The following is a 21,502-nucleotide window of genomic DNA, read 5'->3' as shown; positions in this document are numbered from 1 at the left end:
ATCAGGAACACCCCTCCAAACACACAAAAGCACAGCTATTTGCCTTGCAAGCAGAACATAAAACCTTATTGAACTCGAATGTTAAGCAGAATCACTGCAGAGCACATCTGGATGGGTTACTTCAATATCGATCTGGTCCAGTCTAAAATGTTTGTTTGTAGATCCAGTTTGTATATATTTAATAAGTACCCTGAACAATATACCAACTATTGTCCCATTATTTTTAAAATAGCAGTTCTTGTAACTCAAACAAACCATTAAGATTATAACGAGCTCTCTTGAAAGAAATTCTCAGATGATGATATATTAAGGAGAAATCCTGAAAGTTAAACAAACCTAGCTTTTTACTAAAATGGTGGGCTCAAGTAGAATGTCTATTCTGAAGAACAGTTTCACTTTTTTCCCATGAGAAAATGCCAAATTTTTCTGGACTGACATAATTAAAAAACTAAGACAATAAAAAAATAAAATATACACCTTAAGGTACTATAAAAATTGAAATAATGTCAGGCTTATGGAATGGAAAATAAAGAGTTCTGATTTTCCCCACCAAAGGGAAACTGTAACAGGTTCTAAGGGAAAAACAAACAAAACAAACCAGAACTCTGAGTAAGGACAGCAGTACACAGACTCTATAGCACAGAACACCACACAAGAATGGGTCACACATCAGAAACATCATGACAGTAACTGGCTGGGGTCTTAATACTTCCAGCAACAGAGACCCTCGATGAAAAATGTTAAAAGCTTATGTCAACAAGGACCAAAAAAAATAGGGAGGAAAGGCTGCATGCATGGGTCTATTACAGACATGATATTATTCAGCAGCAAAAAAATAATACCCTCCATTGAGTCCCCCAAATGGGGCAAAACATCTTTTTCACTGCTAAGTCTGGAAAAGACTGAGTGGAACAAATTCAATTGTAAGTATAGCATCTCCTATATTTCAACGACAAGTATGTCCAATCTGATGCTATATGTGAAGACATTAAGAATACATATGAGTAAAGAGAAATAAAAACAAAAGGCTAAATTATGATCCTTAAAAACTGAGAAAAAAATGTTTTAAAGCCAAGTAGGTGTGATTCTGATCATTATTATGCATAACATAATCCAAAGAAAAAAAGGCCAAGAAAGAAATCTTCCTTTTGTTCAGTACTTAGGCTTGATGTCATCCTAGAAAAACAATGATAATTCAATGACTATGTCACACATGTAACTAAAAAGTCCCCTACTGGTTTCAAATGAATTTAAACAACAACCTTCCTTAACTAGTTTTTCTCCCATGTCAAACAAACCTATGTATGTATAGGACGAGTTTAAACCCCTCCTCCCTTTCAAACACTAGATATGAATACCCAGGAACATTCTACAATGCAAAGTGCCTTACGAAACAGAAGGGTTCTGTAGTGCCAGTGACAGAACTGATCTGAGGAAGCTGGGATACAAGTAACACTGACAGGAGGCAGTCAGGCGATGGTGGTTTGTTTCTCCTCAGGTGTTTCCTCCAACAATTGCATGATCAGTTCATGGAGGGGTTTGCAGATCTTTGCATAGCCCCCTCCTGTGAGATGCAGAAAATCAAACATGTCGTGGCAGGAGATGGCACCATCCGAGTGCACGAAGCCCCCATCTATATCCAGGAGCTGAACGTTGGCAAGCTTTGGCAGAGAAACCTTGAGGAGCTGGTTCACCTTGGCATTTTTTTGCCTCAAAGGGTTGGGCTTCTCACCTCGAGGTAACAAACCCTGGGGTAGAGCAGAGAAGAACATAAGATAAGAGTCACTTGCTTTTCTCTACTTATTTGGCACTTGCTACACCTTTGATTTCTAAAATATTGGACTAGATTGGTTTTAATAAGTTCTTTGACTATTCCTTCTCAATTTATTCATGAGTTCCTCTTCCTCCTCCTGTCCCTGAATTGGTGTTCTTCAGAGTCTTCTCCTTGGCTCACTGTTCTTCCTACTCTAAACACGTTGGCCCAGATCTCATCCTAGAGCTTCAGAACTATAGAAGCAAACTCGAATGTTCCTCATGAGGCACTCCCAACTTAACATGTCCAAAAGCAATTCATCATCTTCCCCAAGCGATATTCATTCCTTCTACAGTCTCTATATCACCTGGTCATTCTAACATCCAGAGTCTCTCATTCCACATACACCACCTATTTATCATTATATTACTCAGCTTTTGCATCCTAAACACTTTTTCCAATCCATTCATTTTTTTCTCCATTCTGATTATATACACTGCACTGGCTAGGGAACTTATCACACTATTCACACCTCAATTAATGTAAAATTTCCTGACTGGTCTTTCTATGTCCAGTCTTGTCTTTCCTCCACATAATTCTCAATATAGTCACTAGAATAATCTAGCTCAAATACACATCTGTTTATTAATGCCACATGGAACCTACACTACTACACATAAGAAACAGAGTTGGAAAAAATGCTGTCTTGATGAATCAGAGACATAGCATATTTCATATCTGGTAGGGTTAAAACACAGATGTGCTTTGTTTTTAACTTATATGTTAATGATCTAATATGATTTTCAGATAAATCGGGTATCTATCTTTCTATATTAAATAAATCCTGGTCTTATATGGTAAAAGCAAGGTTTTATCATTACAATCTAGAAATGGCCTTTACAGATAATCAAACCTATTATAAAATTATTGTCAGACATCCACTTCTACTACAGAGTACGGTAGGAGGTCTTATTTTACAAAAATAATTTTCTGTGGATATTCTATTAAAAGAAAATAAAATTTTTTATGCCCAAAGTACTTGTTCATGTATGTTTAAAATTTTTTCAACAAAATGTTGGGGCATTTATTACCAATTTATTGTGTGACTGTATAGTTCCAAAAGAGAATTATGACTGCTACACCAGTCCATCTCCTTATATCCTTGTTAAGCACCTCAAAATGTCACAGATGAGGTCATCTTAAACTCTAATTTATATGTCTGTTACAACTATAAGGCTGTACATCTAATAGTTAACAAAGAAAAGCTGCTATCAATGCTGACATATCAAAGTATGATTAAGATATAATGAGCAAGCAGGAAGTATGGACAATGAACAATAAATACATGCTTTATTCTAACTTTCATATAATACCACAGCAGTCAAAGCCATAAAGAATGATTAAGTCTCAAGAACAGGGCACCATACCTATTGGAATTTTCAAGAATGAGAAAAGTAGCTTATGTACTTATATATATTTTCCTTAATATATGAATTTCAAGGGTATACCATGGGATTTTCCCCCTAAGATAATTAGTAACTGCTAAAATATTATGCTAAAAGAAACAAAGAAAAATATCATGCTCCTAATCCCTTTACCATGTAACTATTTTAAGCGTTGCCTTTTCCAATTGCATACGAACTTTTAAATAATTCTAAATAAAATACACATATTGTTTAGTAGTCCAATGTTTCGCTTAAATACATTATAAATTGTTTTCAGTCGTAATTGTCACATGATTAATGCTATTATATAAATGACTTGTGTAGTCATGCCCCCATGGGGTTGACTGGTTAGATTACTGCCAAAGTTTTCGTATTCTAGATAGAACCATTGTATATCAAATAGTCTAATTGAAATAAAGAATAATCATTGGAGGATTTACTCAGCAACTTTCATGCTACAAATATGTCCTAAGCAACTGATATGTACCAAGCACTGTACTTCAGAGGTGAACTCTTAACCACAATGTAATCCTTTCTGGAATAAGGCAAGACAAGTGAGCAAATTAAATTAATGAAAATATCACATATACATATTTTTAAAAGAAAAGAAAAAAAGGTCTGGCTCCCCAGCACCTGTAATGTAAAATGCAAACTCCTAACATGGCCTACAAATTCCTACATGACCTGGCTGTGGCCTCTTTCACCTGGTCAGCCCAATCTCAAACTTTATTCCATTCTTCTAGCACTCTTATTCACTCACCCAACAAACACATATGCATAAGCCTTTGATCATTTTCTTTTTTTCCTCTGTAATGACTTCTTTCCTATCCTCATTTGTCTGAAGACCAATTAATTCTTTAAAACTAAACATAGACATTAATTTCTATGTCTAAAATACACCCTGTTATCTCCTTACTCCTATTAGCATACTGTAATAGTTCTCTCTTTATACTTCTGGGCCCATCTACTAAAATGTGAGCTCCTTGAGAGGGACTATGTCTTTTCATTTTCATGTCTGCAGGACCTAAGATAGTTCTTCATACACAGTAATCCTTACATGTTGAGGAAATGACTATCTTCTTATATTACATTACTATTCTACTATTACATTAAAGAACTGAACACATATAAGATTTTGCTAAAACATGCATTTTAAGTGGGGCTAAGGATATCTGCAGGTAGACAGCTGTTTATCCAAGACCATGAAGATTTACTGCTTTAACTCTACAAAGAGTAGCACTTTCTGTTAGGGTTAAGGCTATAAAGTACCTATGGTATTAGAGATGGAATCTCCACTGTTAAAGAATTCAGAGATTCAGTGAATACACTACCTTTAACATATTAACAGTGGAACAGAAGACCATATCTAAGCCAATCCAAACTCAGGTCTAATAAAAAAAAAAAGAATCAGGATGCAGTTTTAAAAATTATCAGAAGACAGTAAAAAATAAAAATTAAAAAAAAGTAAGGCTACCTGAGACAACAAAGAGGATTTCCACTTCTAAACAAGGATGAGCAGATAAAAGGTGACCCCACAGCTGGTCTGGGAAATGATGAGACCGGTAAGACAATGGAATATATCAGAAAAAAGTTTCTCAGGAGTATCATAAACTGCTTCCACCTAAAGATTCTTTATATTCATGAATGATCACATTTCTAAGAGTCTTCACCTGACCTAATGACATCAAGGTCTCCACCCACCGAAAGACTACATACCAATACAATGATTTTGGCTTGTGGCTGCCTAGTGTTGATAAGTTGTACGATGGCCTCAATTCCACCTGCCACTTCTTCTGCTGTATTTTCATGGTTGTTTGTTCCTACCCAGACAACAATGACCTATAATTTAGGGGAAAAAGAAAAAAAAAGGTAAGATAAATACCCAAGAATAAAGGAACTTCTCAAATCATATTAAATAACTTCAACTGAGCAACTATCTTAAAACAGATTCATATCTTTTATATATTAGGATAAATTCCCAGGAGGTTAATACTTAAGTGGTAAAATTTTACTAGAATATGAGAATTCTTTCATCATCATGGTATTGAAAGCTAATCTTTTAAAATTCAGAAACTATTAAAAAAATAATAAATTCAATGTCTAAAAATAAAACATACACATGTCAAAAAATAAAATAAAGTAAAATCTAAGAAACCAGGGGGAAAATATTTGCTACCTATGTCATGAAGTCCCCCTGACTAGAAGTACCTTCTACAAAAAAAATAAAAGTACCCAAAACTGTGTAACAGGTACTCAAGGAAGAGTCACTGGTGTGGAGGCTGGATGTAGTTTTAATAGGTTTTCTCTTTAAAAAAATAATTGTACGTGTTTGTCACCTAGAGACCTGCATCTTACAATGACTCGATAAAGTAATTTTCCATCCGGTCACAAAAGAGAGGAATAAGGATGAGTTTTTCTATTAGAAAGGCAAAGAGTAAAATAACACTAAAGCAGCTGTTATCAGTGGTTCACTTTTGTCTTTGAGTTTGGGATTGAAAAAAATACATGAATGTTTATAATGTGATAAGGTACTGGGTACATGTTTATGGTGAACCTTTGTTCACATCTCCTCCAAATTTTCTTCAGAAGACTTGGAGACTTCGATTACCAATTTGTCTATATGGTTAAACAGATCCAAAAGTACTTCCTGAAGGGAGTCTTGGTCCTGCTCCCATGGCCCACCTCTGAGCAGATTACCCCTCATATGGCCTCAGGTTCATAGAATTGTGTACCTCATTAACAACAAATCTCTTCCTACAGCTGAAGAAGATAATTATAACAATTACAAATACCATTCATTCAATCAAGCAATACACTAATTTATTAATTAAATGTGTATTTAGGATACTCTTAAGCAATGACAATATCATTTATCTTAATGGGGCAAGAACCAAAGAACAGTGAAATAATGCTTTAAAGAAGCACCTTTTTTTACTATAAGTTTCAGATAATTTAACTATCAGAAAAAGACTAAAGATTAATGATATTCTTTAAAAAATACATTTATTGGGGTGAGGGGAGATATTAAACAAAATATATGCATATAAATAATTTACTTCACCTTGGGTTTAATATTCTCCAGTTCTCCATTCTTTAGCCTCCACAAAACATGTCTCGTTGTATCTCCCCCAATTCCAAAATTCAGTGCATGGAGCGGGGAAAAAAGCTCTCGCCATATCTAAAGAAAGAGAAAAAATCTATTTATTTAAGCTAAAATTAGTGGTAAATAAAATCTCTCAATTGCCATGTGTTTCTTGTGAGCATTTGAAGTAACAATTTCTATTTTCTGTGTTCAAACATAACACTGCAAATAGTGTGCTACTCAGTTTGAAGGACTGTGAAGATGTCATTATATAACTCAGCTCATGCAGCATTATGTGGACTCAAAAACTGAGTCACGTCACGAAAACTGAGTCACAACTCAGCATGTTGCCCCATAAGAAGTAGCAACATTTAAAATTAAGTTACCAACTCAATAAACTCTCCCTTCCTTTTTTCAACCACTTAAAGGAACAGAAGATGAAGATTTTTAAGAGTGCCTGGAGCCAAAAAGAAATAAAGCTATCTTTTACACTTACTTTGGAAAAAAAGCCTAACTTTAAAAAAAAAAAAAAAAAAAAAAAATTTGATTTTGGACCAGTCCACTACAAAAATACATAAAATAAGAAAATGGTAAAACATAAATAGTAAAAACTGAGAATCACAAATCACAACTAGAACAAACATAAATAAGCAAATACAAATAAAATAGTAAAATACAAATAAGAACTGAAAAATCATGACTAGGGAAAAATATAATAAATGTGATGTGAAGCTTCTTGGAAGCCAAGTCAAAAAACGTTTAGTTATAAACAATGCTAACATTTTCTGTTTCATTATGTTTAGTGGCACAAAGAATTCCATCAGGTATGTCTGATTTCCCTTTTGCTCTGAACTAGAGCTTTTCTACAGTGTCATGCCTAAGTCTGTAGGTCCAGCTCAAAATGAAAGTGTGGTAGTGATGAATGGATTTACATTAGTAGCTAAGAGCCACCCCACTTTACCTCATATTGCTGCATTAACTGCACCATGGAGTCCCCCACAAACAGCACATCAGGCTCTTTGTCTTTACAGTCCAGGACAAATCTGTTGTGCTGGTTTGAAGAAGAAAGAAAAATCAGAAATTGCATTCTTTCCCCATAAGATTTCTTGGCCTAGACAGAACAGTTGTCCAACCAGTTACTCTACGGTTCAACATCCTATTTGGTTTGTCCTTAAAGCTGATCCCACATGATCGGCAATAAACTGCTGGAACCTTCTTCCCACCCTTACTGTACTGATCATTCTAACATGCTCAAGAAAACCACAATTTTACTGAAACCTAAGTAGAAAAATATATGTTAACAAGTTTTTAAAAAACTTATCTTTTTCTCCAGCTGTTAAAATTTCAGATACACATGCTGAAAAGTTAAATAATACAGCAAACACCTGTACATGTTCCATAATCAACAATAACATTTTCCCATATTTGTTTCATCTGTTTTTGCTGAACCATTTGAAGAAAAGCTGCGAACATTGTGATTCTTCACCCTTAAATATTTCAGCATACATCTCCTAAGGGCAGTCTCCTATAAAACCACAAAACTATCATCACATCTAAGAAAATGAACAATAATCCAATAATATCTAACATGTTAGTCCATAGTCAATCTTTCCAATTGTTCCAAGAGTTGGATTTTTATCTATCCAATCAAGAGGCACTTAATTTACTTGGATGTTTTTAATGTCTTTGAAAATGCCTGTTAACCCCAACTCTTAGACACTGGCAAACTAGGACTCAAGTCTTTGACTAATCCAAGTTTACAAGCAGTGGTGACTTAGTACTGGAACTCTTCTCTTCACTCTAAAGGCTCAAGACACTTTTTAAAATGGATTTTACCCATCAATGCTTCAAATTTTTGTTCATCCCTGAAACTTACATGATGCTTTAGGGCAACAATTCTCTAACTCAGTTCTAGGGAAAGGTCTGAATACTGTTCTTTTTTTCAAACTACTCAAAAGTATATACCCCCTAGGAATTAAGATAGAGGTACCCTTTAAGTACGTCTGCTGATAACACCAGTAGCAGATGACACTGTGATGAAACTGAGACATTCATTTGCAATAGGCGAAAATACAAAACTACTTCTGGAAATAATTCGACAATTTACTAAAACGGCTTCTCTCTCAGGGTGACAGAATCTGAGATAGCTTTTTCTTTTTTCTCATGTCCATATCTTGTGTAGTTTTTTTGGAAAAATTACTACATATTGTTTCAGTAAGTATTTTTAAACTGAAGAGATAAACGAGCAAGAATAGAACTTTGGCTAGTGAGAAGGTACACTTTCACATCATGTCAATTTTCTACTGCATGTACTATGGATAGTACCAACTACCTTTCAGTACCAATAAAATAGCTCATTTATAGCATGTCATAGAATTTAGGCTTTGCTGTTGTAAAAGTTCTAGTATTCCACAATTTCTTTTAACATATAAAAGTAGTTGCAGTAAGTTTTGAAAAATATAAAAGATCAAACAAAACACCTATAATTCTACCATCTCAACCCAATGGTAACTGACCATTTTTGGGTATTTCCTTCTCACCATTTTTTCACACCCCTCCCCACCTAAGTGCCCCATATTTGAATCATTATGTATAGATCCTTCCGGCACAACAGGTTGAGAACAGGAAAACCTATGTTCAAATTTTATCTTCTTGCCCAGTGGCTTTAAGCAAATACATGATCTGAGTCTAATTTTTCACATCTGATGACAAGTCTGTTTTGAGTTGTTAAAATGAGAGTTCTAGAAAGTGACCCAGCTTTTGGCTGCCACCCTGTAGGCACTCAAATAGCAGCCATTATAACTGCACTTAACATTATACTAGAAGTATTTTTCTATGTAGCTACATGATTTTCAAAACCATAATTTTTAACAACCACATAATACCCTACTGAATGCACCTACTGACACACCATCTTTAGGCTTTTTCCTATTGATAGACTTCCCAATGTCCTTTTATTTACTATGCTGAAGAAAGGTACACATTTTATTTTTTACATTGTGAGAATTCCTAAATCAAAGAGGGTTAACATTTTCACAGACCTTGGATATATTTCCAAATTCTTAACATAAAAGCTGTATCTACACTGACTCCAGCAATGTATCAAAACTGGTTTTACCATACTTGCTCCTGCATTGGATATTAATATTTTTCTCTCCCTCTCCTTCCTTTCTTTTCCCATTGTTTTAATCTGTACTTTTTGGAAACAAAAGGTTAAACACTTCCTGTCATGTTTATTGAAATACTTACCTAGTGGTGCCTTAAGAATATTGAGATACCAATCCTTCATCTTTAATATTTACTGCAGTTTCCTCAGTCTGCTGCTGAATCTTTTTTATTTTTATTTTTTGGTTAATGTTTTGATATGGTTTGTATTAAATTTACCTACAGTCAAGTCTTTCAATATCACCCTTAAAAAACCATTTATTATGGAAAATTAGACAAATACACAAAAGGAGAGAGAACACAAAGAACCTCTATGCCTATGCATCCATCACCAGCTACAGCAATCATTGAACTTATTGCCAGTATTATTTCATTATTCTCCAAATTACAACCTCACACCCCACTCCCAGATTATTTTGAAGCAAACTGAGGATACAATATTTCATGATAAATATTTCTGACTGTACCTCTTAAATTTGAAAAACATATAACCTCAATATCAATTTTACTCCCCTCCAAATTAACAGTAATTCTCTAATATTAACAAATAATGTATTCAAATTCAGTGTCACACAATTTTTTGTTTTAGTCTTTTTAAAATCAGGACCCAATTTGGCTCTTAAAGCCTTTTTAATCTACCCCCCCACCCCCGGCACCATCTCCCAAACTTCTTTCTTTTCCCCAAAGTTACTTTTTCAGGAACAGGACTGACCTATATATAGTCTGGATTTCATTGTTTGCATTCTTGTGGTGGTGGTGAACCTGTTCATCTGTCCCAGGTATTTTCTGATGTGTTAGTTAACTCTAGATAGGGTTTCATACTTTGACAATATTTCAAGGTTCAACGGTAGTGTTGTCACTTGAATATTATGTCCTTCACTCAGCTTCTTCCAACATCTTACCTAAGTATGGTACATTTGTAAAAACTAAAAAATCAACACCGGTAAATACCACCAACTAAAATAGTTTATTAATCTTACCAAATTTTCCATTAATGTTTTTTCTGTTCCCAGAGCCAGTCCAGGATAGCGTGTTGCACTTAGGACAGTTTCTTGGTCTTTCCTTAGTTTCATGACATTGGCATATTGTTAGTCAGGTGTTCTGCAGAATGTCCCTCAACGTAGGTATGTTTGATGTTTTCTCATGAATAGACTGAGGTTATAGATTCTTTTTTAAAGACTACCAGAGAGGTGATGTGCCCTTGTTTTATGAGGAGGCACATGATAGCAATATAACTTATTACTAGTAATGTTAACATCAATCACTTGGTTAAGGTGGTATTTGCTATGGTTCTCTACTATAAAGTTATTTTCTTTACATATTCTAGTTGTTAGAAGACAGACACTAAAGGTGTGGGGAATTAAGCTCCAACTCTTGGAAAGAAGCACATCAAAAGATCTTGTTGTATATTAAAACCACCAAAACAATTTACAGGGAAATAACTTGAGGCTAGGCAAATATACTGTTCCTCTTTAAAAGTGTCCACTAATTTCAGTATTTATCAATTGATCTTGCCTACAGTAATTATTATATAGTGTTCTAATCATAATTTTCTCTTTTAAAAATTATTTATTTATTTTTAGAGAGAGGGGAAGGGAGGGAGAGAAGCAATGATGTGAGAGAGAAACATCAATGGTTGCCTCTCATACGCACCCCGACCAGGAATCAAACCGGTGAACTTTTGATTTGCGGAAATGTTGCCTGACTATCTGAGCCACACCAGTCAGGGCTAATCATAATTTTCTTTTCCTGTATTAAAATTATTCTGTAAGAAAGATTTGTCCCTCCTCCCCTACTTATTTATTCATCCATCGCAGAATGGGGTTCATAAATATTTATTTTATTTCTTGAGTTATAAACCAGTATCATCATTTATTATGTTGCTCAAATTTTCCAACTTTGTACTTCGGGTGCTATATCAAATTGGCCTCAAACAGTCAAAATTACTATCATCAGTGAGACAAACCAGTATCACACTGAAGACACATCACTTCAGTGATATTCCTGCCATCCATTTTGTTCCTTTCCTTTTTTAAAGCACCTCTTTGCTTTCTTGCACTACAAGATGCACCAGGCTCATCTTTTTATTTTTTTATTCCAATTGTTTACTCAATCATTTCTCCAAGCTCCAGTTCCTTTCACTAGAGAACTAGATTTAAAAATCAAATTATGTTTGTATATTTTAATATTTGGTAAAGTTAGTCCTTCCATATTATTCAAGTTTTTAAAAAATGTTAATATTCATATCTGTTTTTCTTTCATGACTAATTTTTTTCCAGTTACTACTAATTATTTAAAGCCTGCTAGTTCGTGCCAGGGGGAAAAAAAGCATTTATTTTTAGTTACTACTTTTAATAAAGTTATATTATTACCTAAATGTGCATCAATTAAGAAAAGGACAAATCCATTGTGGTATTTTCATTCAGGGCAATGGAATACTATTTAAAGAGAGAAAATAAACTACAGCTACACTTTAACATGTATGATATACTATAGAAAAACACATTCAGAAAAATACTATTTAATGAAGTTTTAAAACATGCAAGAAATACTATATATTATTTTAAAAAATTTTTATTGATGTAACATTGGTTTAATAACAGTATATAATATATAAGTTCCAGGTATACATTATAATCTGACAGCTGCATATACTATAATGCATTTACCACAAAAAGATTACATATATGTAGTATGTAAATACATTTAAAAAATTTTAGGATACCGGTTTGGGGGATGGAGATAGGAAAGAGAAAGAAATATGATAAGGGAGGGGTATACAAGGAACAGCAATTCTATTTTCAATGTTTTATTATTTTTTTAGGGCATGTGACAAATACATCAATGCTCAAAATATTTCATAATATTTCTTTAAAGATATAAACAAAAGAGTAAGATTAAGTAAGAATAATCAAGTAGTTAATCCATATGAGAACAGCTAGAAAAAATCTAACTAAGACTCAGAATAAGCTGGTTCCAAGACTGATTTTAAAGCCTGGGAAGACAAAGAACAGAAAGAGAATACTATACAACTACAAAGAGTATAAATAGAATCACTAAATACTAAAACATGAAACTTTGTGAACCTGAAATCATAGCAACTTGTTACTTCAAAAAGGTAATTGGTTGGAAACAGATAAAGGTTAAATATAGCTACTGCTAAGTGATAACAGTTTATTAAAAGGAAGCTGAGAACACTGAATAAAGTTCTAAAAAAATAATGGGATACATCAAGAAGACAAAGGGGCCAGCTAAAAGGATTTCCACTTGCTAAACCTATGACAATTTGAACTTCAAAATCATAATGATTTATAACCCACTGAATAAAATCAGAACCTGTGGGTCCATACTATAAGAAATAAGAATTGGCTTAGGTCAATATCATCTTAACCAAGTGATCCAAGTTAATACAGTAGATCCTCAAATAATGTCATTTAATTCAGTGCTGTTTCATTATAATGTTGATGAGATGCTGTAGGAACTTAACTCTTGTTTATATCAATTAGCCTATAGTAAAACTGGTTTCATTATACATCATTTTGTTAAAGTCACAGAACCTATTGACGATAGTGAGGACTTACTGTATCACCAATGAGACAAACCAGTGCCTTCTACGTGATGCACTGAAGACATCACTTCACTGATATTCCTGCCAAAAACACATATTCTGAATCTTGACTATGAGGAAAAAGAAAACTCAAAATTGAGGGACTCTACAAAATGAATGTCCTATACTATTTCAAACTGTCAATGTAATAAAGAAACAAAGTCTAAGAAATGTTTCAGATTAAAGAATAAAAAGATATGACAAATAAATGCAATGTATGATTCCAGACTTGGAAGAAAATTGATATAAATAACATTACTGGGACAACTGGAGAAGTCACAATATTGTTTTGAGATTAGGTAATAGTATAATATCAATATTAAATTTCCTGGCTTTAATAACTATACTATAGTTATATAAGAAAAAAATGTCACTGTTCTTAGAAAACACTGAAATATTTAGGGGTAAAGGGGCATGATGACTGCAATTTATTCTCAAATAGTTGAGAAAGCAGTATATATACAAAAAAATGCAGACACAACAATAAGGCAGATGTGACAAAATGTTAATTAGCAAGTGCAGATGAAGGATATAGAATTCTTTTAAAAATTTTTTGTAGTACTGTATTTGTATAACTTTAAAGGTACTTCAAAATTTTTAAAAAGCTTACAAAAACAATACTGTAGAGACGTTGGTATGTCTTAAAATTAACAGAGCACAATTTCCATGCTTTTGAAATGTTCCTCAGTTCCAACATCAGATAGTGATTAGGTACGAAATTTCTAATGCTAGATTTGTATGTACAGTAATAAATTCTTGCTGACCATTAAAAACACCCCTTTGCAGCTTTGGTCAAAAGACTCTCAAAAACTGAAGAGACTCATCTCATGTGAATAATGCACGTGCACCTCCTTTTACCTGAGACATCCATCTGTCATCTCCTTGAATATCTTCTGCTGCATGTGGAATGGCCGCTGGGTTTGAATCTCCCTGGCTCATTCTGCACCGAAAGAAAAAAATGTGATGTTTCATTCATTAACAGTAATATTTATGTTACTGCTTACTTAAATACCACATGCCAGGTTTTAAATAATAAAATTTAAGTTTTGTTGTGATTTTTCATAAAAACAAAACAACTGGACTTTATTTTTAGCAGAGATGAATTCCAGGACACAACTGCTTAAGTCCCATGAATATCTAGCAACACTAAACTTCCAGGCAGGTTTGAATATCATTTAGGAACAATGCATTACATTTAAAAAATCTGCTCCAAGTATGTACTTTACATCTATATTAATGTTTCATGATTACATTTTACTGTTACTACAAGAAATTAGATACTTAATAGTTCAATGAAATCTACATTACTATGGTGATGACCAGAATCCACCAGTTACTAGCATCACACAAATAACTATACTATATATTATGACAAAATTGACTACAGGCTTTGGCTGTGGTTTTTGACAAACATTTACTAGGTATTTTTACTTTTGACAGGTTTCCACTAAGAAAAGTTTATTGATAATGAACCCAGATATGGCATCTGCTAGTGGAGAAGAAATAAGCAAAATTCAGAAAAAATCAGAAATTCTGATCTTCCAGAAAGACAAGAAACCAGACTGTTTTCAGCCAACAACGGAGAATACATACTACAGACATTAGGCTCAAGAGGTCACTCGGCAAATGCAACAGATGATAAAAAAGAAAAATCTAGGGTTTTGTGGTTTATAAAAAAGAAGGCTTTTTCCTTCTTTTGCCATTCTCAAATATAGTTAAGCTTTCTTGGAAAGAGGATTGCATTTTAACACTAATCATACAAACAAATTAGCTCAATTCTAAATTGATACTAGGTCTTGAAAATATTAGGCTCAGGTTTAGGCCCATATCTGAATAAAGATGTAAAATACCATCCACACCCTATGTATATATTTCTTTAGACTACTAAAATCTGTGACTATCAGAAAATAATAGCTATCTATGACGGACTATACGTGTTATGCTTTATACCCACCACCTCCAATCCTTACAAAAAGTGCTGCAAAATGAGAAAACCGAGGATCAGACAATTCACGTAATTTGCACAGCAAGTGACTGAAATTAGGTTTGTCTGACTCACTAATGTCACACCTGGCCCACTGATCACAAAAAAGTTTATGGTGACTCCCTAAAGGGGGTCTTCTATCTAACCATTTCATTCAAAAGACATATAAATACTACATTGAGTTAAAAACATCAATGTAAAAATACAAGAATCAGGAAGAACTGCAAGGTGAATTTCTATAGCTCCAGTCAGACTATTTGTATGGTATCTGTTTGAGGTTTCACTGTCTAAAAAAGGTATGGAAAATTAAAAGATGCATCAAGGAAAAAAAAAATGATTAAAGGGACTATAACAAATAGTCACATAGAACTGTTTAATCTTGGGTTTCTGCTTTTGTTTTTAAGCCCATAAAACATCTATATGTTCTATATAAAAGTGCCTTTGGGTCTAAGTTCAATTTTAGATTTAAGCCTGGCTAGTCAGGTTAAATATGACATGATGTTTAATAGTTTTAACTTAAACAGTAACTTTCTTCCCTGTTGATCAAAAGTCTACTGGCCCAAAACAAACAAAGGGCAACCAACTTTTCCCATCTTATGGATTTCAAAATTCGACATACAATGTAAAGACATAGAACAACAGGTCCATTTTCCACTCACTAATTGAAAAAGTTTATCTCCTAACTTTTAAAATAGATTTAAGAAACCCAATCATTTCGTTAGGCTGTTCTTACTTATTTTACCACCCGGGGAAACACTTAATTAACATGGTAGGTATTTTGAAGCAAAAATTAACTTACACAAAGTTAACTGAGAGTATAATTGAAAGAGCAATTCTGTCCTATTCTCTCAATTATATAATTGAAACTATTTTTTACTGGAGACTGTTAAAGAACAGGAGTGACAAATAGTCAATATGAGGTACCTTCACAATAATAGTTCCCTCACCACTTAAAGACAAAATGAAGGTCCTTAAGCTCATTTTCAGTTCTTGGGATACCATGTTCAGATATTGTTGAAAAACTTACGAAGAATTTTGACAACTGGAGTCTTTAGAGGAAAGGAGCCAATATGGTAAGAAATTAAAAAACCTGTCATATTACAATAGTTAAAAAAAAATAGATATGTATAAACTGGATATCTACAGAAAAACTGGTTGGGGAAGAGAAAGACACAGAACATATATAGCTGCAAAAGTATTCAAAGCTTACTAGGAAGGGATATTAGGCTTATTTACATGTCCCCAAAGATGAAGACAGGGCCATGAATAGTCAAATCTCCAACAAATATAACTACAAAAATGGCATGGCCTGTTTCTCAAGGTAGATTCCTCTCACAGAGATCCAAAGAGAAGCTAAGTGAACACCTAATAAGAAAACATAAAGTGAAATAAAGCACATGAGTAAAAATGGCTTCAGGTTAGTAGGGTCCAAACAGTTTTTTTAAATCTTTTAAAAATACACCTCAATATGTATAATTATTTCTAAATTAAATATGCTAATTAATGTTAATTTGTATATACTGTTAATTATATTGTTAACCTATGTAACATATAATGTATATATTAGTAAGGTTTATTTTTTTCTTTTTATACATAAAAAATTCTAAATTTTCTCCTGTATTACAATGTATCATCTTATGCATCCCAGGGGGAGTACATACTCTACTTTAAAGACCAATTGTTTATATAAACTCAAATATCTCCTTAGGTCTATGATTCATTTTATAGACATGGATTTTCAGAGTTCCTGCAACAGGTAAACAACTGATCTAAAATAATAATTGTAAATAAGAATTACTAAGAACTTACTAATATACAACATACTGTGCTAGGAGCCATTCCACATGCAGTGGAAGATATTCAAAGAGATGACAGATGGATGTCTCAGGTAAAAATAAAATGAAACCTTACAATTTTAGGGAACTCCATGATAGGGAGAGCTGGGCCTTAAACTCTGGATGTCAGAAAAGAATATGGAACAATGACAAAGTCTAATTTACTAAGTCAATATACTTAAATCTTCTATTACTACCACCCAAATTTAATGGCATTCTGATACCCTGAGCAAAATACTTTTCCTTTGGTCCTACATTTTTTTCATGGGCAAATGAAAAGCTGTATGAACAGCGAAACTTAAGAAACAAAATGTCACTTATTTGAGACGACCAGGTATGTAGAACTGGAAGATCACATAACATTCTTAATTAGCTAGTCCTTTTTCTTTTTAAATTATGAATACAAGGTCATCCTTCTTCCTCTACAAGGGCAAAGTACCTGAGCAAAATACTTGTTTCTTTGTACCTTCAGACACTTGGATTTTGTATTATTTTGACAAATCAAAATCTCACAGTACAAAGTAGCTTTCAGTTTTACATATGCTGATGGCTTGGTAACATTTTAAAATAGCAGATAAAGAAAAACAGCCACAAACCCATGCAACCTCCTCTTTTAAGAGCCAGACTGGAAAGGTACAACCTAAGAGACCACGCATTTAGAAGAATCAAATAATTTGGGAGTTGTATTCTTTGCAATAAAAATGAAGGATGAGGAGCTATCTGGAGAACAATGTGTGGCAGGTCACAAAAATCTGAGTGATTTTAGGGTTTGTCCCTAGGTAGAGAGCAATAATGTAACATAGTGGTATTCAAAATGGTGAAGCTATAATCCGCAACACACCAAAAAAGTACCAACAGGGAGGAATTTTACTCCCATCTCCCCTTACTGATTCATAATACTCTCCCCTGTGCAGCTTTAACTTCTGAGATCACGAACAGCAGGTTCAATTAGAAAAACCCAGCGTAATGGAGATAAAGGCCCAAAGAACACAAGTTTTGTTAACTGACAAGAAAGACTATTTCAGGGAAGCTTTAACTGTTCATTACAATGCGTTCTCTAGGAAGATGAGGAGTAGGAGACTTGCACAGCATTACCCAGTTTTCCTGCATGTTTGATCTTCTCTCCTTAACTCAGGCTATGACGGCACACACAATCTCCAAATGCTTATACCCTCACAGTGGCTGGGTCTAATCAGAAACCAGTTCCAACAACAAAGAATCATAAATTCTCAAGCTGAGCTGGATGTTTCTTTAGTTTAACCAGGAAACAGGTGGAGGGGGAAAGTTGCACTAAGAATGAAAAGATTCAGAATGCTTGCACTCTGACCTAAGACTTCATTTTGTTCCAGAGGCAGTTGGCAGGGTATTTTGAAGGGGAAGGCAGGCCTCATCCTGAATGCCCTGCCTCTGCAGCTGCTGGGGTGGCTCGCGGGGCTCCTGTACATCCATAATTTATTATCAAATGCCCCAGCCAATAAATTAAAGCACAATGATTTCCTACTCCTCCCCTGCTCTCCCACAAGGAGGCAACCTTTATATGAGAACAATGTACCAGAAGAATTTAAGACACGGGCATATCCAAGGCAAAGGCTACTTAAAAGTTCAGGGAAGATAATCCTCTGTATTTTCTCCTTTCTCTTTCTACACACCTTTACTTCCCCTCCGCAATTTAAAGTTGTTCAAACTGAGGTCCTAGGGCGGGGTCCAGGTGGTCTTCCCTTTCTCCATACGTAAGCTCTAAAAAGAGGCCAAATTTCAAGAGTTTGGTTTTCTTAGGGTTTGTATCGAAATGTATGTTATGAAAAGCAACTCTGCGGGGGTGGCGGTAGCTATGGAAAGCACAACAGTGAGTAACCACGCAACGGGTCTATCACAAACCTGATCTGTAAGCGGACATGGATCAGGTGGGAAAAAATCCTACGAAAACCTGCTGACCTTGGGCATATAAACCTCTAAAATGAGGTTCTACACTGGAGAGGCCTCTAAGAAACAATCCCTTCTGAGTCGTAACAGTCTATGCACTTAAAAAATATATATTATAGGAGGAAAAGGAGAAGTTTCGAAAGAGTTCAGCTTTTTAAACGAAAGGAGTAACTAACTGGTTTGGGCCGCGTTAAAGGCCTCTCAGGCAGGAGGAAAGGGGAGAGGATTGTCAGAAGCGCAAAGTGCCCCGGGGATGGAGGCAAAAGGAAACAGCTGAGACTGGAGGCATCAAAGTTGCTACAAATGGTGCTAGCCCTGGCGAACCACCGGCCAAAGGGAGCTGGGGCTGCAGGGAGGCCTCCCCAGGGGTGGGCGCAGGCGGAGGGCGCTCCGCCCCGCTCCGGTATTTATCCACGCGGAAAGGCGGGGTGGACGGAGAGGCCGGCTGCAGAGGATAATCGGTAGGTTTGGGGGTGGAGTGCTGGGGAAAGCCTCTAAGGGGCCCGGCTAGTGGCCCGCAGGTCCGGGGACTGCGAGGGCGGCTGGGGAACCAACACCCGGCTAGAGCAGAGGGCACGCACCCAAGGCACCACACGGGGCTGCTGGGGCTGGGTCGGGGTAGGAGATGGCCCCAAGAGGGTGGGGGAGGGGAGGTCGCGGGCCTCTCACAACGACACATCGCAGCCCCTTCCAACCCCCACCTCTAAGCCACAGGCTCTTGGCGACCCTGGATGCACTTACTTAGGCAGAGGGTCCGTGCGGGCCCCAAGCGGCTGCGGCGTGGGCGGGGGGGTGGGGGGGTGAGTCTGTCGCTCGCTCAGTCCCAGCGGCCCCACTCCGTGCGTCCCTCCTCGTCCGAGCAGCAGCAGCAGCAGCACCAGCGCCCCCACTTCCGGTTCCCCTGCCACTCAGGAAAATTGCTTCCGGATGTCCCGCCCCACCCTGCGCTGCTGGGAGTCTCCGGGCTGGCTGCGTTCTCTGCTGGCGCTCGCTGCTGGTGCACAGGTCGCCTCCTTCGCCTCACGAGGTTTCCCACTTTGTTCTGTGTCCTGCCCTCTTTTTGCTTGTAGACTGAGGAACTTGGGCCTCTATCTTTCTTCCAGCCGCACCCCTCAATTCTGCGTTAATGTCACCGCAGGGCGGAGATGACATTCGGGACAATGTAGCGTTTCCTCACACTGAGGCCATTCCCTTACCATCCAGCCAACCTGGCTTCCTTCTCCACCCCACGGACTAAACCAGATTGCTGAAAGTGGGAAGGAAGTAGGGCCCCAAGGTTAATGAGAATGCTCTACATAATAAGTGGAATTTCTCTTTCTATGATGAATGTACGGATTTGGGGGGACCGCCTCTTAAGGTAATACCATAGGGGAATGGCGAGTCAGTCTTTTCCTTAATGATCCATCCAGTTTAGAGTGTCAACATAAGAAATGTCCAAACCTGTAAGAATATTTATGAGTTTATTTGGGCCAAACTGACAACTGCCAGGGAGCAAAATCTCAACGGATTGAGAAAACGCCCCGGAAAATGGCAGTTTTGCACCTTATTTTATACATTACAATCAAAGGAGGAGGCCTAAGAGGGTTACATGAAATCCATTGGTGATGGACTAGGAAGACAGGAGAAAGCAATGTGGGGAAAATATCTGGAATTGGGTAAAAAGTAAAAAGAATAGACTCATAATTCTTTTACATTTGTGCAGATAGGATAGTTAACAGTCAACAATGAACAGTAACAATGAGGTTTGTGGTCTGTGGTGAGGTGGCTGTGCTTTGAGGGGGTGGGGGGGATTACTTGGATATTTCAAAGGAATATTATCCTAGACGCAAAAAGACAACACGCTCAGGTAAGGTGAAGATTGACCTTTGTTAGGGAAAAATACTGCCTTAGGACATGATTACCTGCCCTGAACTGCTTTTAGTTAGTTTTGATTTTAGACCATCCTGTGTGGTTATTTTGGTCTTTGAGTTTGTAAGGCTGCCACGCAGGCCTCCTCTGAGTTTGTCAGGTTTAATATGTGACCCCCTGATGCTGGAAATCATGCCTCTTGGTCCAGGTGTTCTATGACCCAAGCTGGCGAGCTGGACTCGCTAGCCGACAGTCTTTGACTGATCAGGCCTCAGGGTTTCAAGACATTCTGTGACTTAAAAGGAATCTTGCTGAGTACTTCATCTTCCCTGATGTTGATAAGGAAACCAAAGAAAGTCAAGCACAGGTAGTGCTTAACCCTGCGTGCTTTCTGTTAATGTTTAAGGAACAGTGTATCTGTTCCCATAGTCTTAAAAGAATAGATGATTGAATTCCTGTTTTTTGTTTTTGATAGGAATCATTCTTTATAGTTTATATATTAACCTCCTTTTGTTTTAATCCCAAGTAATTGTATATTGTAATCAATATTGGAATGTGCCTGTGAGCTCATTCCTTACCCTCCCTATTGATTTCTATACTTGTAAAACTCAATAAAAGGAGAGGTCTTTGCACCGCTCACTCGCTGCTGACCTGCCAGAGCGTGCGGCAGCCCTCCAACCGACTCATTCTCCTTGCTGGAATTGCTTCCGCGCCCTCGACCACATTTAATACAACACCCCCTTTTCGTCCACAAGGGGAAAACATACACATATAAAGTCAATATTGAAAAGAATTTGTTACAGTACAATGAGTAGCAGAGGGGAAATAAAGGCAGGACCCTCTATTGAAATTAACAAAAA

At 36.1% G+C, this 21,502-nt stretch overlaps 1 protein-coding gene across 1 annotated transcript; it reads right to left on the bottom strand.

Moving 5' to 3' along the window:
- Nucleotides 1–65: 65 nt before the first annotated feature.
- On the bottom strand, nt 66–19,670 carry PAFAH1B2 (platelet activating factor acetylhydrolase 1b catalytic subunit 2). Its single transcript, XM_090265991.1, has 6 exons — nt 19,536–19,670; nt 13,911–13,992; nt 7,242–7,331; nt 6,260–6,376; nt 4,915–5,037; nt 66–1,748 (listed from the first exon to the last, which is right to left on the bottom strand). Exons 2-6 carry the CDS (start codon nt 13,989–13,991, stop codon nt 1,470–1,472), a joined length of 690 nt encoding a protein of 229 aa, XP_090122117.1. The 5' UTR covers nt 13,992; nt 19,536–19,670; the 3' UTR covers nt 66–1,469.
- Between the last annotated feature and the right edge of the window lie 1,832 nt (nt 19,671–21,502).

This window comes from Furipterus horrens, unplaced genomic scaffold (genome assembly GCF_987537825.1).
Source record: "Furipterus horrens unplaced genomic scaffold, mFurHor1.1.pri manual_scaffold_2, whole genome shotgun sequence".
Taxonomy (NCBI): domain Eukaryota; kingdom Metazoa; phylum Chordata; class Mammalia; order Chiroptera; family Furipteridae; genus Furipterus; species Furipterus horrens.
Note: the sequence above shows the minus strand (reverse complement) of the source record. Positions and strands in the feature narration are given on the sequence as shown.